Source organism: Dermacentor albipictus, chromosome 9 (assembly GCF_038994185.2).
Source record: "Dermacentor albipictus isolate Rhodes 1998 colony chromosome 9, USDA_Dalb.pri_finalv2, whole genome shotgun sequence".
NCBI classification, from domain to species: domain Eukaryota; kingdom Metazoa; phylum Arthropoda; class Arachnida; order Ixodida; family Ixodidae; genus Dermacentor; species Dermacentor albipictus.
In genome coordinates, this window is record NC_091829.1 from 11,787,194 (window position 1) to 11,803,231 (window position 16,038).

The window sequence follows — 16,038 nt, forward strand, 5'->3', positions numbered from 1 at the left end:
CGCGACGGCCGATACCTCCTAAGCTGAAAACAGAGGTGCACAACCGATGAAGACTGCCGAGACAAAGACGCTGAACATGTGAAGGTGGCGAAGGCCCTGATTCGTTGGTTCTTGATTGCAAGCGCAGCTGCGACGTACTTGATTCGCTGTGTTTTGGCGCTTGCCGTGCCATCGCCGCACAACATTAGCAGCTGTACAAGATTTGCAAAGCCTCCGAGATTCGCAGCGGGCAAGAAGTCTTGGAGGTTACGTAGAACGGAGAGGCGGCAGCCGCCACTGCCTTCTGGCTGACCCCGCGTCGGTTAGGTTTTTTTCCGATTTTGCCTTCTCTCGCCGTTCTCTCCGTTTCGGAGGCAATACAGCCTTGTGTGTAGGCAGTAGGTGCTTTTCTCTGGCCGTGTGCCAGGTGAGTGTAGTTCGAATTATCCGTGAGGTAACCTTCTCGCGTTCGAATTAACGGACTTTTTTATACATAGACTTCTGTGGAGCTTGGCCGGACCAAATCGTACAGTTCGAATTATCCATAAATTCTAATTATTGAAGTTCGAATTAATGAGCTTTCACTGTATACAGCCTTCGCCCGTAATACGACCTCGGTTAATTCAACTATGGACGAGCTCGACCCAAGACCTCTAAGGACGAGCGCGTGGCTCGTGCATAAAATAAAGCTTTTCGGTAAGCGGACGATGCCCTCTGAAGTACAGTGGCGCCACGTCGCGGCAGCTCTGAGCAGCGTGAGAACCCCTCTCATAGCGTGACTGCGGGTTTTCGTGACCAGAAAGCATGGAAAGGATTCTGGCCATACCGCGGCAAATGCTTCGCAGAATCACAACGCAAAATCGATCAGAGCTGTTGGCGCGACCATGGCCTCAAATTAAAGCACTGAGGGAGGAAGCCCACAGTCGCCAAAGACAACATACTAATAAGTTAATCAACGTTTAATAAAAAATGAGTAATATATCAGCGTATCAGCTTGTGCGGAGAGGCTGCGCGATGATTTTTTTTTTTTTAGAGTCAGTAAATTTATCAAAATAGCCGCTCACTACAACAGCCTTTCTCCCGAGCCTATAGGAGGTATTCACTGAGCGCGGCCCGCCAGGCGGCGCCGGCGAGTGCCTCATCTGGCCGCCATAGCCGTGGTCGTTCGGCGATCCGGCATAACACGGTTTGATGTTCGGCGGCCGCTGTTTGGTGCTTGTGGACGTGTTTTTTCTTTCAACTGTACTTTTTCCTGGCGCTATGGTGAACTGCGCGGTATATGGGTGCAGTGCCCACTCGCGGAAAAGTGCGAAGGACGAAAATGTGGCGGAGGTTGGTTTTTTTCACATTCCAAAAGTGATCGCGCATCAGTGCGCACGGACAAATGAAGTGTCAACACGGAGGAGAGCGGAATGGTTTTCTCGTATTAACCGCAAGAATATGGACCGCAGTGCGAACCACTAGAGTCTGTGGGAAGCATTTCATTTCAGGTAAGCCCTAAATGTTCGCAGATCTCAGTACCACGCTTGTTGGCGACCGCGGTACGTGATCGTAAACAACTGCTGGCCGGTTGGGCGATAGCTCTCAGCGATTTAACTGCTCGTACTTCACGCAGGTCGACCAGCATACCTAATGGATGAGTCCAATCCGGACTGGGCGCCCTCGCTTCATCTTGGGCACGGGAAAGAAATGAACGGCAACGCCTCATCATCTCGGTACGACCGCCCGCGGTTATGACTTGTCCGCCCTTTTAAAATGCTGCTGGTGACTTCTCACAAGCTTTTGACATCTCCACTTTAAAGGAGTTTGATGATTTTGTATTTCTCAAGTAGCTGAATGCAGGATTCCCTTACAGGCACACGAGGAAAAGGCGCCGAGCGGAGCGATCGGGAAGTCCCCTAAAGCAACTGCATGAGAATGCACACGAAGGAAGCAGTGCTGTACCGGATTCACCAGTGACCTCCGAAGACGATGAACCGCTTTTTGATGATCCTGATATCCAGGAGACTCCTGATCAAGAATGCACCGATGGAGGTACATATTCACATGGAGTTAAGGTTGCTACTGTTTTTGATTTTATGCTTATGTTTAATGTACTGTAACAGTGCTCATATGGCTTTGAATTAAAGTGCAAACATTTCTTGAACTATCGTGCTAGACTGATCTCTTTTATGCGAAGCATATTACGAGGGCTCAACCCAGCTCCTCAGGCGCGGCGGTGTCGCCTTAAATACCACGTGACACCGTGACGTCACGACAGAGGAGAAGTGGCTTTGGCTCAACTCTTGCAAGATGGGCTGGGTGGGAATCGAACCAGGGTCTCCGGAGTGTGAGACGGAGACGCTACCACTGAGCTACGAGTACGATGCTTCAAAGCGGTACAAAAGCGCCTCTAGTGAATGTGGTGTTGCCTTAGAAACGAGCTGTTTCTAAGGCTCAGGCGTGCGTCGCTTGCTCAGGCGCACATTTCGTTGCCGCGCCGAACGCTGCGTTGCTCGACGCTCACCGCGTCCGATGCGGGGCGTCCAAGGCGAAGCAGAGTAACGCATGAGTTGTTTCTTCGTCTAGCCGAACCAAATATAGCCAAGCAACAGCAGTTCACCAAGCTAAACAGTGGTTCAACAACTAAAATAAAGGCTAGTATGCTTCGCATCCTGGGCTTAACCTTACCTAAGCCACAGCCATTTTTGGACTAAGCATTGATAGGCAGGTTGCGCATTGTTTGCTGCATCTTTTCAGGGAAGGCTGACTTTTCACATGTTACTGACTTGACAATGGAGCAAATTGAGCATCTTGAGAACGAGAATCGGCACCTGCTCTCAGAGGTCGGAGAAGTGCGAAACAAACTGAACAAGCAAATGCTGACTGAAGAGTGCCTGAGAGAAAACGAAGACATGTTGCAGTTTTACACAGGATTGTCAAATTTCAGTCTTTTGATGGCCCTTCTTGAAGTGCTGAAGGAAGGAATGGCACGTACAAACCGAAACAGTCTAACCTTCTTCCAGGAGATGCTCATATTCCTCATCCGCCTTCGCTTGAATGTGCCATTGCAGGACTTGGCATACAGGTACTCGCTTTTGTACATTGGCTTGATAAGTGTTGCATTGTGTTTACAATATCTGTTGTCACCTGCAGGTTCAATGTATCCCAGTGCGTCTAGGGTTGTCAACAAGTGGATTGATGTGGCCTTTGTCCGCCTCTCCCGTGCTGTGAAGTGGCCAGAACCTGAAGAGTTGCAGCGAACAATGCCTATGGCATTTCGGCAGTGCTTCGGGACACGACTAGCTGTAATACTCGACTGTTTTGAGTTGTTTATAGAGCGACCTTCGTCTTTCCTGCCTAGATCGCACACATGGTCAAACTATAAGCATCACAATACAGTCAAGTATCTAATCGGCATCGCTCCACAGGGCGTTATTACATTTATTTCTCGTGGGCGGGGTGGACGCTCGAGTGACAAGGTCATTACAGAGAAGTGTGGCGTGCTGAATAATCTCCAGCCTGGGGACTATGTTTTGGCAGATAGAGGCTTCACTATTGGCGACAGTGTTGGACTTCATTGTGCAAAGCTTGCAATTCCTGCCTTCACCAAAGGCAAGCCCCAACTTTCAGCCTGTGAAGTAGAAAAGACGCGAAAGCTTGCAAATGTCCGGATTCATGTTGAGAGAGTGATTGGACTGCTCCGCAATAAATACCGAATACTCAAGTACACACTTCCTGTGGAGATGCTTGCATCAGAAGAGAATGGACCCACTGTGCTCGACAAGATAGTCTTTGTTTGTTCGGCACTATGCAATTTGAGTAACTCCACTGTTCCATTCGGTTGACCCCAGAGATAGACAAAGCAGATGATTCAGCTTTTGCAAATGTTTATTGCTTAAAACAACTCTTGTGAGGAAAAATAAAGAACAGTTCTGTACATGAAACATGCTAATCTTTTTTTGTGTTTTTCTTTACACTCGCAGCAGAACCAACTTCCTCTAGGTGCTTTTTTCAAGTTCACACATTTGAAGTGAAACCACACATACTTGCAAGCAGCACTCTCGCACATGACAATTTTGCCCGACTCTGGTCCTTGGCACAAGCAATACACTTCCTCTTGCGAGGTCTCGCAGTCTTCAGGAGTTTCTAGCAGATTGCCACTGCACCTGCCGGTCCAGTAATTGAAGCAAAGTTCAGGCATAAGGATCAACTTGAAATATTCTTCACAGCGCTTCACCATGTTGGCACAAAACTGTGCATCCTTGTACACTCTGATTGCAATAAAATCTTTCAAAGTCCACAATACGAAGTCGCAGTACTTCACGTCACACACAAACATCTGCATTTGTATTTGGTAATAATAGGGATGGTGCTGCTTGAGCTTCACAGCCCCATCCACAACAGTTATACAGGAGCTCTCTTGTGTAGCAAGCACCCGTGCATGATCGTCTCTGCCGTTAAATGGACATTTTATTTCTAGGACTCCTTTTTTGCAGCAGGTGCAACTTATAATGCCATCAGGAGAGGCAGCCAGAAATGGCAGCTCGGTGGAGATTTGAAGACCAGAATCCTTGCAGACAAAATTCATATGTATGTCCTGTGACATAGCCTTGTAGGCATCTCTCGCCTTTGCTTCATGTTCTTTTCCCCAAGCAGTCTGTGGTGACCAAAACTGTGTACTTTCAGGATAACAAATTTTTCTGAGAAGTGACATTGCAGGATCACTCAACGATGTTCGGCATACTGCCTTTGCAATAGATGCAGTGATGCGGCCCGTCCTGAATGCAAACCATTTTGTGCATTTTGCCTGCTCCCTTGTGCTTTCCTCGATGAGCTCTGCAACCTGCACCATACAACAAATTATTACAGGTTATGCACACTCATTTGCTTTTTTTCTATTATTCTTTATTAACCAAGCATGAAATGCTAGATAGCAAATAGAAGTACTATGAATAGTCATACTTTACCTGTGGCTCAACTGTGAGACTTTCAGCCAGCTGGGAGCATCGCTCCATTACGGAACTCCATGTGGTGGGTTGATCATTTTGCTGCATGTTGGTCAGGATGGCACTTGGAAATTTCGTCGCAGCAGGGATGAAGTGATGAGCATATTTTGGTTCCAGGGATAACGGTGCTGGTCTGCTCCCACTTTGGTGGCACGCTGATAAAAATTCCGACCACTTTTCATCTGTGGTAGGTTGCACATTCACCCGGCGCAGTTTCCCGCGACATGGTGTTTCACCGTCCATTACTCTCTTCTTCATCTTTGAAGATGAAAAGCTCACACCTGATACAGGCTTTGCTTCAAGGGACCGTAGAGGTGGCGGCAGCCATGCATTTTCTCTATCGGTGCAGGCTTGTCCATCCCGTCTCTGCACGACAGCCTGTATGTAGAACAGGATAGCGCCAATGTGGGAACAGGCTTCTCCTAAGCCTGCCTTGCATGTGCAGTGCGCAGCTTGCACCAGCCCATCTTCTTTCACAAGGAGCCAGGGGTGCAGTGGTTTCTCACTCAGTGATTGGGAGTGTAGAACCTGCATTAAAGTGAGCATAAGCTGGTGAGAAAACAACAGTTATGAAAGCTTTTCCTTAAGGATTGTTACCTCAGAGCTCGTTCAGGAAAAAACATGTTTGCGCGCAAACATCGCAGTTGTGCCGCAGCAGCCAGAACTAGGCTGTTTGCCAATGAGCATTAGCAAACCCACAGTACACACGCATGCATCAGGAATGCTAAAACGAACATGTTGGCATAATGCATGAATATTAGCGTCTCGGCATTTAGAGCTTATTATTAGAGATTGCTCGTTTTGCGATCGAACAATCGACACATTTACGCCGCTGCCTATCCTCAGTCAAAAGTCGCTTGTGTAACGAGAAAATTGAAAAAAAAAAAACTACATCAGTTCTCGACAATGCGCGATCGCTGCGGTACACAGCGAGCTTAAATCAGCGAAGAAATGCGAAGAGATTGCACATTTTTGATCGAACAGTGCGCACATTTGCGCTGCTGCCGATGACGCTACGCAGAGTAATGAAATCGTTCTGATAACGCGACGATTTCGAAACACATCAGCGCTCGACATCACGCCACCACTTCAATACATAACACTTCACGGTGTTACAAGAAAACAAATGAGCTTACCCTGCCAACGATGACCACTCGGCTGTCGGCGAGAGCTTTGAGACGCGGCTCCTGCACCCAACCGCTGGTCAGATAATTGTGAGCTTCCAGAGCCTTGTACGATTTCAGCTGCTCTCGAGTTATGAAGCTCGTTGCATGGACGAGGTAATCCTTAATGTCTGTGAAATCCACACGTGGCAAAAGGTTAACGTCGCACTTCACTTCTGCTTCGTTCAAGTCAAGGGGGTCAACACCGCCGCACAGGCGCACCTTTTCTTCATAGCGCGACTTTTCAGGCTCTTTCAGTCCACGTGCGTACGCGCTTAACCGCATACTGAGCGAACCACGATGGAAGCAAATCTTCCGAACACCTCAATTCGCCGTCCACTGGCAAAAAACGATCAAAACAGCACGCACAGCCTAGCGCACTGGTGCTAGTCGTACTGCGGCTCCCGCGCTTTCGACCACGAGTATGGCGACCGCCGCGCCGGGCGCTAGCGCCCCTTGCGGATGACGTCACATGAATACCTCCTTTTGAAGACGCATGCCCTCGCAGAGCAGTCCAAAATGAAATAAGCAAGTATGGTTTCAACTTATACGTAGTGTAAGGAAAGTAAAACCCGTAAAATGCCCATGTTACGTACAGCATACGCCAGCGCATTTCACTAACATATAACGAGAGATATGTCTGGCCAATATCGCGGCTATTGCTGAAATAGTCAAGCGCAACGTACAAGAGACGTCAGCAAATTTCAGCAAAATCTAGCGAGTGACAGCTGACAGAGTATAAACGCAGAACGCAGCGCGTTGTTGTAAAACGCGAACGAGCTCACCCTTTCGGTATTGCCTGCACTTCTGGCGCACATCAAATAAATAAGCAAAAAATAATAAATACATAATAGATAAATAAATAAATAAATAGCTGTCGCTTAACAATGCGAAAATAAATATTTAAGAAAGGCGGGAAGGCTGAAGAACAGCTACTCGAAACAGCTGCTCCAAAGCATCCTTTGGCAGCAGATCACAATATGGCTACCCTCTACAAGAAACCGGCAAAAAATGGCGGCGGGGAGGGAGACTTCGGAGCTCCCTGTCTCATCCCTTCCCGCTTCACGCTCGAGTTCGCGGGCGTAATGGCTACGGCGACAAGCGTCAGTTTATCATATGAACACGCTCTTATTCTTTATGTTCGCCAAGGCCGTGCATAATCATGAAAACCGCTACAATACCCGCTTCATGTATACAAGAAGCACGAAGTGGGCGCGAATTCGGAAAAATGACAAAGCCGCAACTTTCTTTTTATTTATGCACTCAACATTATGCTTTTTATAATGAAACTCGGACAGGCAATAAATAGAGCAATGTACTTACATATTAGTTTCATATGTACTCACATTTAGAAGTCCTGGCGTTCTCAAGGTTGGTAGAGGCGAACCGTGTTTCTTATTTTCCCCAGGCAGCCGTCCCAACTGTCCGCACAACATACCCCCAGTTTCATCGACGAACACCTCAAGGAACCCAGAGTCTTGTGGCACATCAACTTGTAAGCTACCGAAGAACAAAAAGCAGCTTGTTTTGTCGAAATATCCAACCGGTGCGCGACAACAGAACATGACGCAACAGTTGCGCAGGAAATACGTTACGCTTCCCCCCCCAGGAGACCATAGTCACAAAAGGAGGGATGGGGGGTGACAACCACCAAGCCCGCCGTCTCCGCCGCTACTGCGAGCACTGGGTGCGCGCGAGGTCGTCGGCCTGGCTCTTAGTGCCGTGTGCAGGTGTTGTCTTATTGGTTAATTTGAACCACGAGATCTGCCCGCTCGCTAGTCAGACGAAGACATGATATAGGAAGGCGCTGCTTGCGGCAGCGTTACGCGTGTCCTTGAACTCGTTGACCGCGCCAGCTGTGTCGGTTTTTTAGAGGGAGAAAGAAGACACCGCGCGTTTTCGTTTGGGCGGGAAAAGGTGGTGTTGGCGCGAAGACGCAGAAGTCGATGTTTGAAGGCGACACTGACCGCTGTTTGACTGGCGAATATTTGCACTACATCGGTGTTTTCTTTTTTAAATCAAATAAACGAAAGAGAAGTAATAGACCTCCGATGAAGTTCTACAGCATTATTGAGAGGGTAGCAGAAAACGTAATCAAACTCAATAAGAGGTAAGATTAAAAATGTAGTGCAGGCCTACGCTCCAACATCCAGTCACGACGATGAGGTAGTAGAGTAGTTTTATGAAGATGTTGAATTAGCGATCAGAAAAGTGCAAACTCGGTATACAGTAACAATGGGTGATTTTAATGAAAAAGTGGGGAAAAGGCAGGCGGGTGAACAGGAAATCGGCAACTATATATAGAAACGCTAGAGGAGAGATGCTGGTAGAATTCGCTGGAAGGAATAAGCCTCGAATAATGAACATTTTTTTCAAGAAGCGTAGCAACAGAATGTGGACCTGGAAAAGCCCTAATGGTGGAACAAGAAATGAAATTGACTTCATACTTTCTGCTGATCCCAGCATAGTGCAGGATGTAGAAGTGATAGGTAAGGTAAAGTGCAGTGATCATAGGTTAGTGAGGGCTAGGATTCACCTAGCCCGAGAGCTTGCTCCCAGCATTACATAAAATATTCACCAAGATAATTTCCAATAGAATAAGGGCTACGCTGGACTTCAGCCAAGCAAGAGAACACGCTGGCTTCAGGAAGGGATACTGTACAATGGATCACAGCCATGTCATTAATCAAGTAATCGAGAAATCCGCAGAGTGCAATCAGCTTCTTTATGGCTTTCATAGATTACGAATAGGCATTTGATTCCGCAGAGATACCAGCAGTCATAGACGCATTACGTAATCAAGGAGTACAGACCACCTACGTAAATGTCTAGGAAAATATCGACAGACATTCCACAGCTACCTTAATTCTGCAGAAGAAAAGTGGGAAGATACCAATAAAGAAAGGGGTCAGACAAGGAGACACAATCTCTCCAATGCTATTCACTGCTTGCTTGGAAGAAATATTCAAACTATAAAACTAGGAAGGCTTAGGAGTAAGGATCGACGGCGAATACCTCAGCAACCTTCGGTTTGCCGATGACATTGCCCTGTTCAGCAACACTGGAGACGAGTTACAACAAATGATGGAGGACCTCTACAGAGAGAGTGTAAGAATGGGGTTGAAGATTAACTTGCAGAAGGCAGAGATAATGATGAATAACCGGGCATGGGAGCAAGAGTTCACGATCGCCAGTCAGCCTCTAGAGTCTGTGAAGGAGTACGTTTACCGAGGTCATTTAATCACAGGGAACCCTGGTCATGAGAAGGAAATCCATACAATAAAAATGGGTTGGATCGCATACGGCAGAGATTGTCAGCTCCTGACTGGAAGTTTACCATTATCATTGAGAAGGAAGGTATACAATCTGTGCATTTTAGCGGTGCTGACATATGGGGCAGACACTTGGAGACTGACAAAGAAGCTCGAGAACAAGTTAAGGATCGCGCAAAGAGCGGTGGAACGAAGAATGCTAGGCATAACTTTAAGAGACAGAAAGAGAACGGTTTGGATCAGAGAGCAAACGGGTAAGACGATATTGTAATTGACATTAAGAGAAAGAAATGGTGCTGGGCAGGTGATGTAATGCGCAGATTAGATAACGGTTGGACCATTAGGGTTACAGAATGGGTACCAAGAGAAGAAAAGCGCAGAAGAAGAAGGCAGGAGACTGGGTGGTGCGATGAAATTAGGAAATTCGCAGGTGCTAGTTGGAATCCGTTGGCGCAAAACAAGAGTAATTGGAGATCACAGGGAGAGGCCTCCGTCCTACAGTGGACATAATATAGGCTGATGATGATGACGCTTTATCCGAATGTTTACAAAGATCCTAGTAAAAGCTTATGTCGCAACAAAGCAGGTAGTTGTATTTACTGCCCAGAGAGGCTGGTGCATACAGCTAACGTAGAAGCTGTTTACAAAGCATAGCTAGTAATGGCACCGGTTTGAGACGGGCCGCGCGAGCGCACGCTGCTCGAACCCACGCGTCTCAGCTGCCACAACAATGGTGATGCCTTGACTATACTGCAGCCGCTACAGATTTATTTATTTATTATTGATTGATTGATCTTAACGTCCCAAATCAACATTGAGTCCATGCGAGACGTCGCAGTGGAGGGCTCCGGATTAATTTTGACTATCAGGTGTGCTTAAACATGAAACGAAACTTGAGTACACGCACTTCGCCCTCATCGAAATACGGCCACCACAACAGGTAATCGAACCCGCGACCTCGCGGTTAGCAGCCGAACGCCGTAATCACTCGGGCACCGCCGCGGGTGGGTTCGAGCCCGGCAGCGGCACCACAATGCATCCCCTCCCCCCTAAAGTTTCGTTTTCTCTCCACATTTTCCGCACACAGGCAGCGCACCCAATGCCATTCACGCGAGGGCTACAACAAGGTATAGTGAACAAACAGCGCGGACCACAGGACTACGAGGACAGTACGCGGCCGCTGACTATATCGGCTCCATGGTGGTTTTATTCGAGGAAAGGAAATGTACACAAGAAAAAGGCGGGAAGCAAGAAAGACGACCAACGTCGAAAAAAATATAAATGAATAAAAGAAAAAGAAAACAAGGAAGAGAGAGAGAGAGAGCTCAGTGCCCTTCCGCTCTGTGAAGAAGGATGACCAGCGAAGCTGTGTATGTGGGCCCCTTAATGGCGAACTGCACCTCCGCCGCGGGTCGGCCCGGCATTGCACTATCATCGGGATCGGCCCTCGTATGGGGAGTGCTTAACGCCTGCTTCACCTCCGCCGCGGGTCGGGCCGGCATTGCACTATCTTCAGGATCGGCCCACGTATGGGGAATGCTTAACGCCTGCTTCACCTCCACCGCGGGTCGGCCCGGCAGCGTATTTGCAATTGCTAGTAGGTACAGCAGGGCGTGGCACTTGCGGAGAAGACGGACGTTTGCGCGCAGGCGCGAGTAAAAGCCGGTGGGAGAGAGGAAATGTGGGGACGTTTGCTCCTTGAATATCCGACCCTTCTAGGCACTACGGAGTAGTCTCTTAGCGCGCGTTGTATGCGCTTGTCCCCAGGCATGCCGGCAGAAGTAGCAGGGCGCGGTAGTGCTGAACTTAGCATCGCAAGTTGATTGTTCGACGCAATTATATTTATGCAATCGTGTTTTTTGACTAATTAAAAGAACGTGTCATTATTTCACATTATTTGTGGCGCCTCCAGGACACCAAAGCCGCAACGGGGACATCAAAGATAGAACCCGGACTGATCCGTGGGTTGGGGCTCGCAGAGGCCTGCGCGGCCCCAACTCACGCGCCGCCCTGCTTCCAGTTTTGATCCCCCCGCTACCGCTTGGGTGCCCCGGAGATCCTGCGCCGCCTGCTTTATTGTAACATCAGGTGCTCTCCTGAGGCCTCCGTTTGCCGGTTACATGTGCCTTCCTGGAGCAGTGCTTGTAAAAAATCCAATCTATCTTCGCGACGAAAAAAGCGATCCGCGTCTTATACAGCACCAGTCAAAACCTTGCCGTTTCAGACTCAGCGGTCACCAAATGGGGCGTCGGTGTCCACTGCCTCACCGCGCTGGCAGCCAGCGGCGGAACGTAAATAAACTGCACAGCACTCCGCCACGCCGGCATGCCTAGGGGACAAACGCATACAACGCGTTAAGAAACCTCCTCCGTTGTGCCTAGGCAAAGTCACACAGTCAAGGTGCAAAGGCCCCCAGATTTTCTCTCTCGCACCCGCTCTTACTCGCGCCTGCGCAGAAACGTCGAGCGCCGTCAAAAGCACCACGCCCCGCTGTACCTACTAGCAGTTGTAAAAGCGCGACCCGCATTGCACTATCTCCGGGATCAGCCTACGTATGGAGTTTTTTTGCTTACAAAGACACGAGAGAGAGAGAGAGAGAGAACAAGGAAGGGAAAGGCAGGAAGGTCAACCAGAACAGCATCTGGTTTGCTACCCTACACTGGGGGTGGGGGAAAGGGAAATGGAAAGAGGAAGAAATGGAGAGAGTAAGCACTGAGTACGTGGGGGAGGGACACCATACACAAGCCGGTCTCTTAAGCCGGTGCACTTCAATTACTGCACTAGTGCACGAATCGCTTTTCGAGCCAGTGACGGGTGTGGCCACGGTCCGAGTATCTTTGACTCGGTCACGAAAATTTCTTTGGACGGTAGAGGTATACAATAAAACGCTACTAAAGCAGCGAGTTATCAGGCACCGGATGAGGCAACACCGAATGAAGCAATGAAGCAAGCTCATCAGCCTCAGTATACGATCGCTTTGAAAACGAAACATAGAGACCCCTGAGAACATTAATGTGTGCTCTCTCGAATTCGCGCACCATGCCTCGACAGGCGCGAGTGAGCTCGCGAGAATGGAGCGGGCAGGAACAGCGTGTTCGGCAGACGCGGCAATCATTCCGTCATCGAAGAACGCTTTAGGCCACGTGACCAGCTTGCCCACTCTCCGGTCAAATACGTGGTAAGTGCGCCTCGGTTATGCGCGCAACTGAGGCTCTGGCGTGCGGACAATAACTCAGGCACAAGCCCGCGTAATCTACCCAGTTAGGACGTGTACCTAATGATCGTGTCGCGGTGCACTTTCGACAGTTTTCGACGCTTTGTGCTTCTGTGCTACCAGACCTTGAGCGGCAGCCAGACGTCATTCGCTGAATCCCTCTATTCGCGTGCGTTTCGCAACCTCCGCTTCGAGCACTAAAACAACCTATAATCGATTCTGGACTGAGCTTACACTGGACTCGACCTGTGAACCCACTTCTGCAAGCTCATGAATATTGAGAGACCTCGATGAAAAGCGTGCTACTTGCAGACGATGCGGACGCCGGCTTCCACAATTCGGCCACGGGGTTAATGATGTCTCTATTTGAAGAAGTTTACAGGCCCGCAGCCTATAGCGCTGAAAAAATAGACATGCGCCCACCAGACGTCGATACCATTAACTACGCTTGCTGCAGAAATGCAACCGCAAGCAAGAAAATTAGGATCGCGATAAGCAACAAATGCAAAGCACACATTACAACGTATTTATAAAGATGATATGATGACGGATCGCGAATATTGAAAACACATATATAAAAGACCCACATTTTCAGCCGCTTAGAAGCACGCAATAAACTGTTCTTGTTCTTGGGAATGTCCGGGACCAGCCCCCGTCATTTTCCCAGAGAGCCGCTTCGGGCGGGCGGCCATCTTTTGTCGATCGAACCCTCAAAGAAGGAACGCGTCGTTCTCGGGTTGGAAACGATGTGTAATAAGCTACATCTCCTCCGCCTATCGCAAGCGCGCTTTCAGGGACCCTAAAAGTACATCGGCGCGGTCGAACCCAGGAAAGCTAGGACCCCTCGTTCCAGAATTCCTTATACGACGTCTTCAAACCCGCCCACCATTTCTTCGCAATACGGCGGGTGGGAAGCTTTCCGTAGCTCAGCATCTTCTGTCGGCGACTCTGGCAGTCAGTGCGGTCAAGCTCGTGGAAAACGCAAGAAGGGCCAAGAAACGCCGCCTCTCGAAGGGAAAACGTGCCGCAAACCTTGCGGGCCGCCGTGGGATCTCGCGAAGGATGAAGCGTACAACGAGACCAGAGATGAAAGGAGCGAGATAGATGAAAAGACGGTCGGTTTTCAACGCAGCTAAGCCGAAAGGAAAGCGCCTTCCACCAGTCGCTCGGAGCGGTCAGCGGCGGACGCAGCGATCGCAGGCAACCGCGCAGGTCCGCGTTCGTGTGTACACGCGCGGGCCTTTGACCCTAGGGGAGGCGGTTGGCCATTAACTGCGAACTCCGATATGACGTCGTATTGTAGGAGATGAGAACCGCTCAACGTCGTACACAGCACTGTAGCTTGTACGGAGCGCTTCGCGTACATACGTACGCCGGTGAAGGGGGGCGGGAAGGCTTGCGAAAGGAATGCCACGGCCCAGCAGCGGGAGCCTCTGCACGAACAAATACACGCGCCACCGGGGCCGCGTATGCAAGCAAAAAAAGCCCCAGAACCACAGGAGCGTCCCGCGCGCTATGGATTGGGACGTGCATGTAAGAAGGGTGCACGTTTACGCAGACATGTGTAGTACATAGCGACCGTGTTGTTCTGGTATGAATGCGAAAGGGGGGAGAAGGCTTCGGGGAAAGGGGGCCGAAGAAGGGTACCGTACTTGCCAGCGCGAGCGAAGGCGCGCGCGCGCACGGAGTGGCTTCAAATTACGGCTCTTCGCCGCTCGCTCGCGCGGGGCCGACGCTCCACGAGGGCCTCGCGCGCGTCGGCCAATAATAACCCCAATCGCGGAGGGGCACCTCCGAGGCAGGCATGCCGCGCACTCGGATAAATGTCAAGAGAGAGCCCGTGACACAGATAGAGTGGGCCGGCCGGCCGAGTTGGCGAAAATGCCGCGCGATATGCCCGACGTCAGCGATGACTGCTGCGCCGGCTTGAGCTGCGGCCGGCTTATATAGGAAAGCTCTAAACGCGACCAAGGCGTTCCCAGCGGTTCCCTTCCTTATCGGCTCGACGCGGTTGAACAACGCGTGTCACTGTGAACGAGCACGTGCATGCGTCGATAGGAACGCTGACATATGGAGCTGTTATGCGTAGAAGGAGTGGCACGCCGCAGTCCGAGAACGAGTGTTTCGAAAGGTATGTCCGAATCACGCACGAAGTGATGATCCGTTATTGACCCGAAAAACGTACGCACATATTGCACATAATTCTCTAAGCCAACGAACCACCGTTACGAGAAATACGCAGCTTAAAAACTAAACATTCCTTCGGTTGCATTATCGGAGCTGCTGGGCCACGTGAACGGGTACATTGCAGTGGTGACACTCTTTTACACGCCGTCGTCTTCTTTGGTGTCAAGAGTTATTTTTTCTTCCACTATGAATCCCGATTTCCTCCTTGGCAAGATTGCTTACTTCTCCAACCAAATCCCAGATCGGTTTCTTCTTCTTAAGCAACGCTGTTCGATGTTGCACTGACGTGGCACAAACTCTTGACATCCTCTGGTTCTCACGCTCCCCTCTTGTCGTCGACGCAGCGGTATCGCTAATCGTTGCACTGAAGTAACGTTGAAGTTGAAGCGACATAAGCTCCAACGTACGTTGCTGCGAGTGTGGCCATACCTGTTTGCACGCAGTTGAGCGAGGGACACGCGTCACTGTTGATGCACCAACACTCTGCTCTTAGAAAATTAGAATTCCCTAAAATTCGCATCATCAACGCCATCAAATTTCATCAATTTACATTTAAAGAATGAGCAGAACTTGTAATGTACAGCGACATTTACCTCAGTATACGGTTCGAATTCTGTAACGGAAAACACCGAAAATATGGCATAAACACGTACACGAACAACTCGTACTAAACACGACATGTTTGACGGCAATTGACGACACCTTAGGTATTACTGTGTGGGACTATATGTGGCAACATGACAGACTGTGTGCCAGTGCCCACACAGATAGTCTCGCGTTATTCATTCTTCACATCTTTCGTTTCCTCATTTTTCTCGCGTCTTTCATACCCTCGTCCCTTTTCTGCAGTACAGGATAGCCAACCGGAGATATCCTCTGAGTATGCTCGCTGCCTTTCTTTTAACTTTATCTCGCTGTCCGAGCAAGGCCAGCGCAGTACGCAAATGCTGACGCTAAATAACGTAAAGTGAACCATTACGTGCAGTTCATTTCGAACTTTTCGCGAAATTAACGCACCAGGCTTCATTCGCACTCATATAGCGAGCCTGCAGATTATCTGCGTTTGACCACCTCTGTGTGATAGGATATCGAGCCACGGCAGTCAAGCTGTAGACTGCCTCGTTTCTTGAAGATGCTGGACGGCCTGGCGTATCATTGCTTGTTTATTCTTTTTTTGTTTTTGTTTTGCATTAAATACATTCTTGTGTTTCTACTTTCTTTGCTCACAGAGGCAT

At 49.3% G+C, this 16,038-nt stretch overlaps 4 protein-coding genes across 11 annotated transcripts in view; 2 read left to right on the forward strand and 2 right to left on the reverse strand.

The window, feature by feature from the left end:
- Positions 1-16,038, reverse strand: part of LOC135911132 (nucleolar protein dao-5-like) — a 282,911-nt gene that overhangs the window by 199,073 nt on the left and 67,800 nt on the right. For 7 of the 8 annotated variants that reach the window (XM_065443271.2, XM_065443270.1, XM_065443267.2 and 4 more), the window contains one exon: positions 7,477-7,630. The exons of the other annotated variant lie outside the window; for it this stretch is intronic. The gene's annotated coding sequence lies outside the window, so the exon portion shown is untranslated. The remainder of the gene's footprint in view (positions 1-7,476; positions 7,631-16,038) is intronic. 8 annotated transcript variants of the gene reach the window in all.
- LOC135911088 (uncharacterized) lies at positions 1,116-3,139 on the forward strand. Its single transcript, XM_065443184.2, has 5 exons — positions 1,116-1,469; positions 1,595-1,694; positions 1,835-2,013; positions 2,719-3,046; positions 3,115-3,139. The coding sequence occupies exons 1-5, from the start codon at positions 1,364-1,366 to the stop codon at positions 3,137-3,139; spliced, it is 738 nt and encodes a 245-aa protein (XP_065299256.1). The 5' UTR covers positions 1,116-1,363.
- On the forward strand, positions 3,138-3,904 carry LOC139049810 (uncharacterized; the record flags this gene model as incomplete). Its single annotated transcript, XM_070525616.1, has 1 exon — positions 3,138-3,904. A coding segment is annotated over one exon (669 nt), but the record flags the coding sequence as incomplete, so codon positions are not given.
- LOC135911081 (uncharacterized) lies at positions 3,857-6,415 on the reverse strand. The gene is made up of 3 exons (XM_065443179.1): positions 6,104-6,415; positions 4,929-5,225; positions 3,857-4,804 (listed from the first exon to the last, which is right to left on the reverse strand). Exons 1-3 carry the CDS (start codon positions 6,413-6,415, stop codon positions 3,857-3,859), a joined length of 1,557 nt encoding a protein of 518 aa, XP_065299251.1.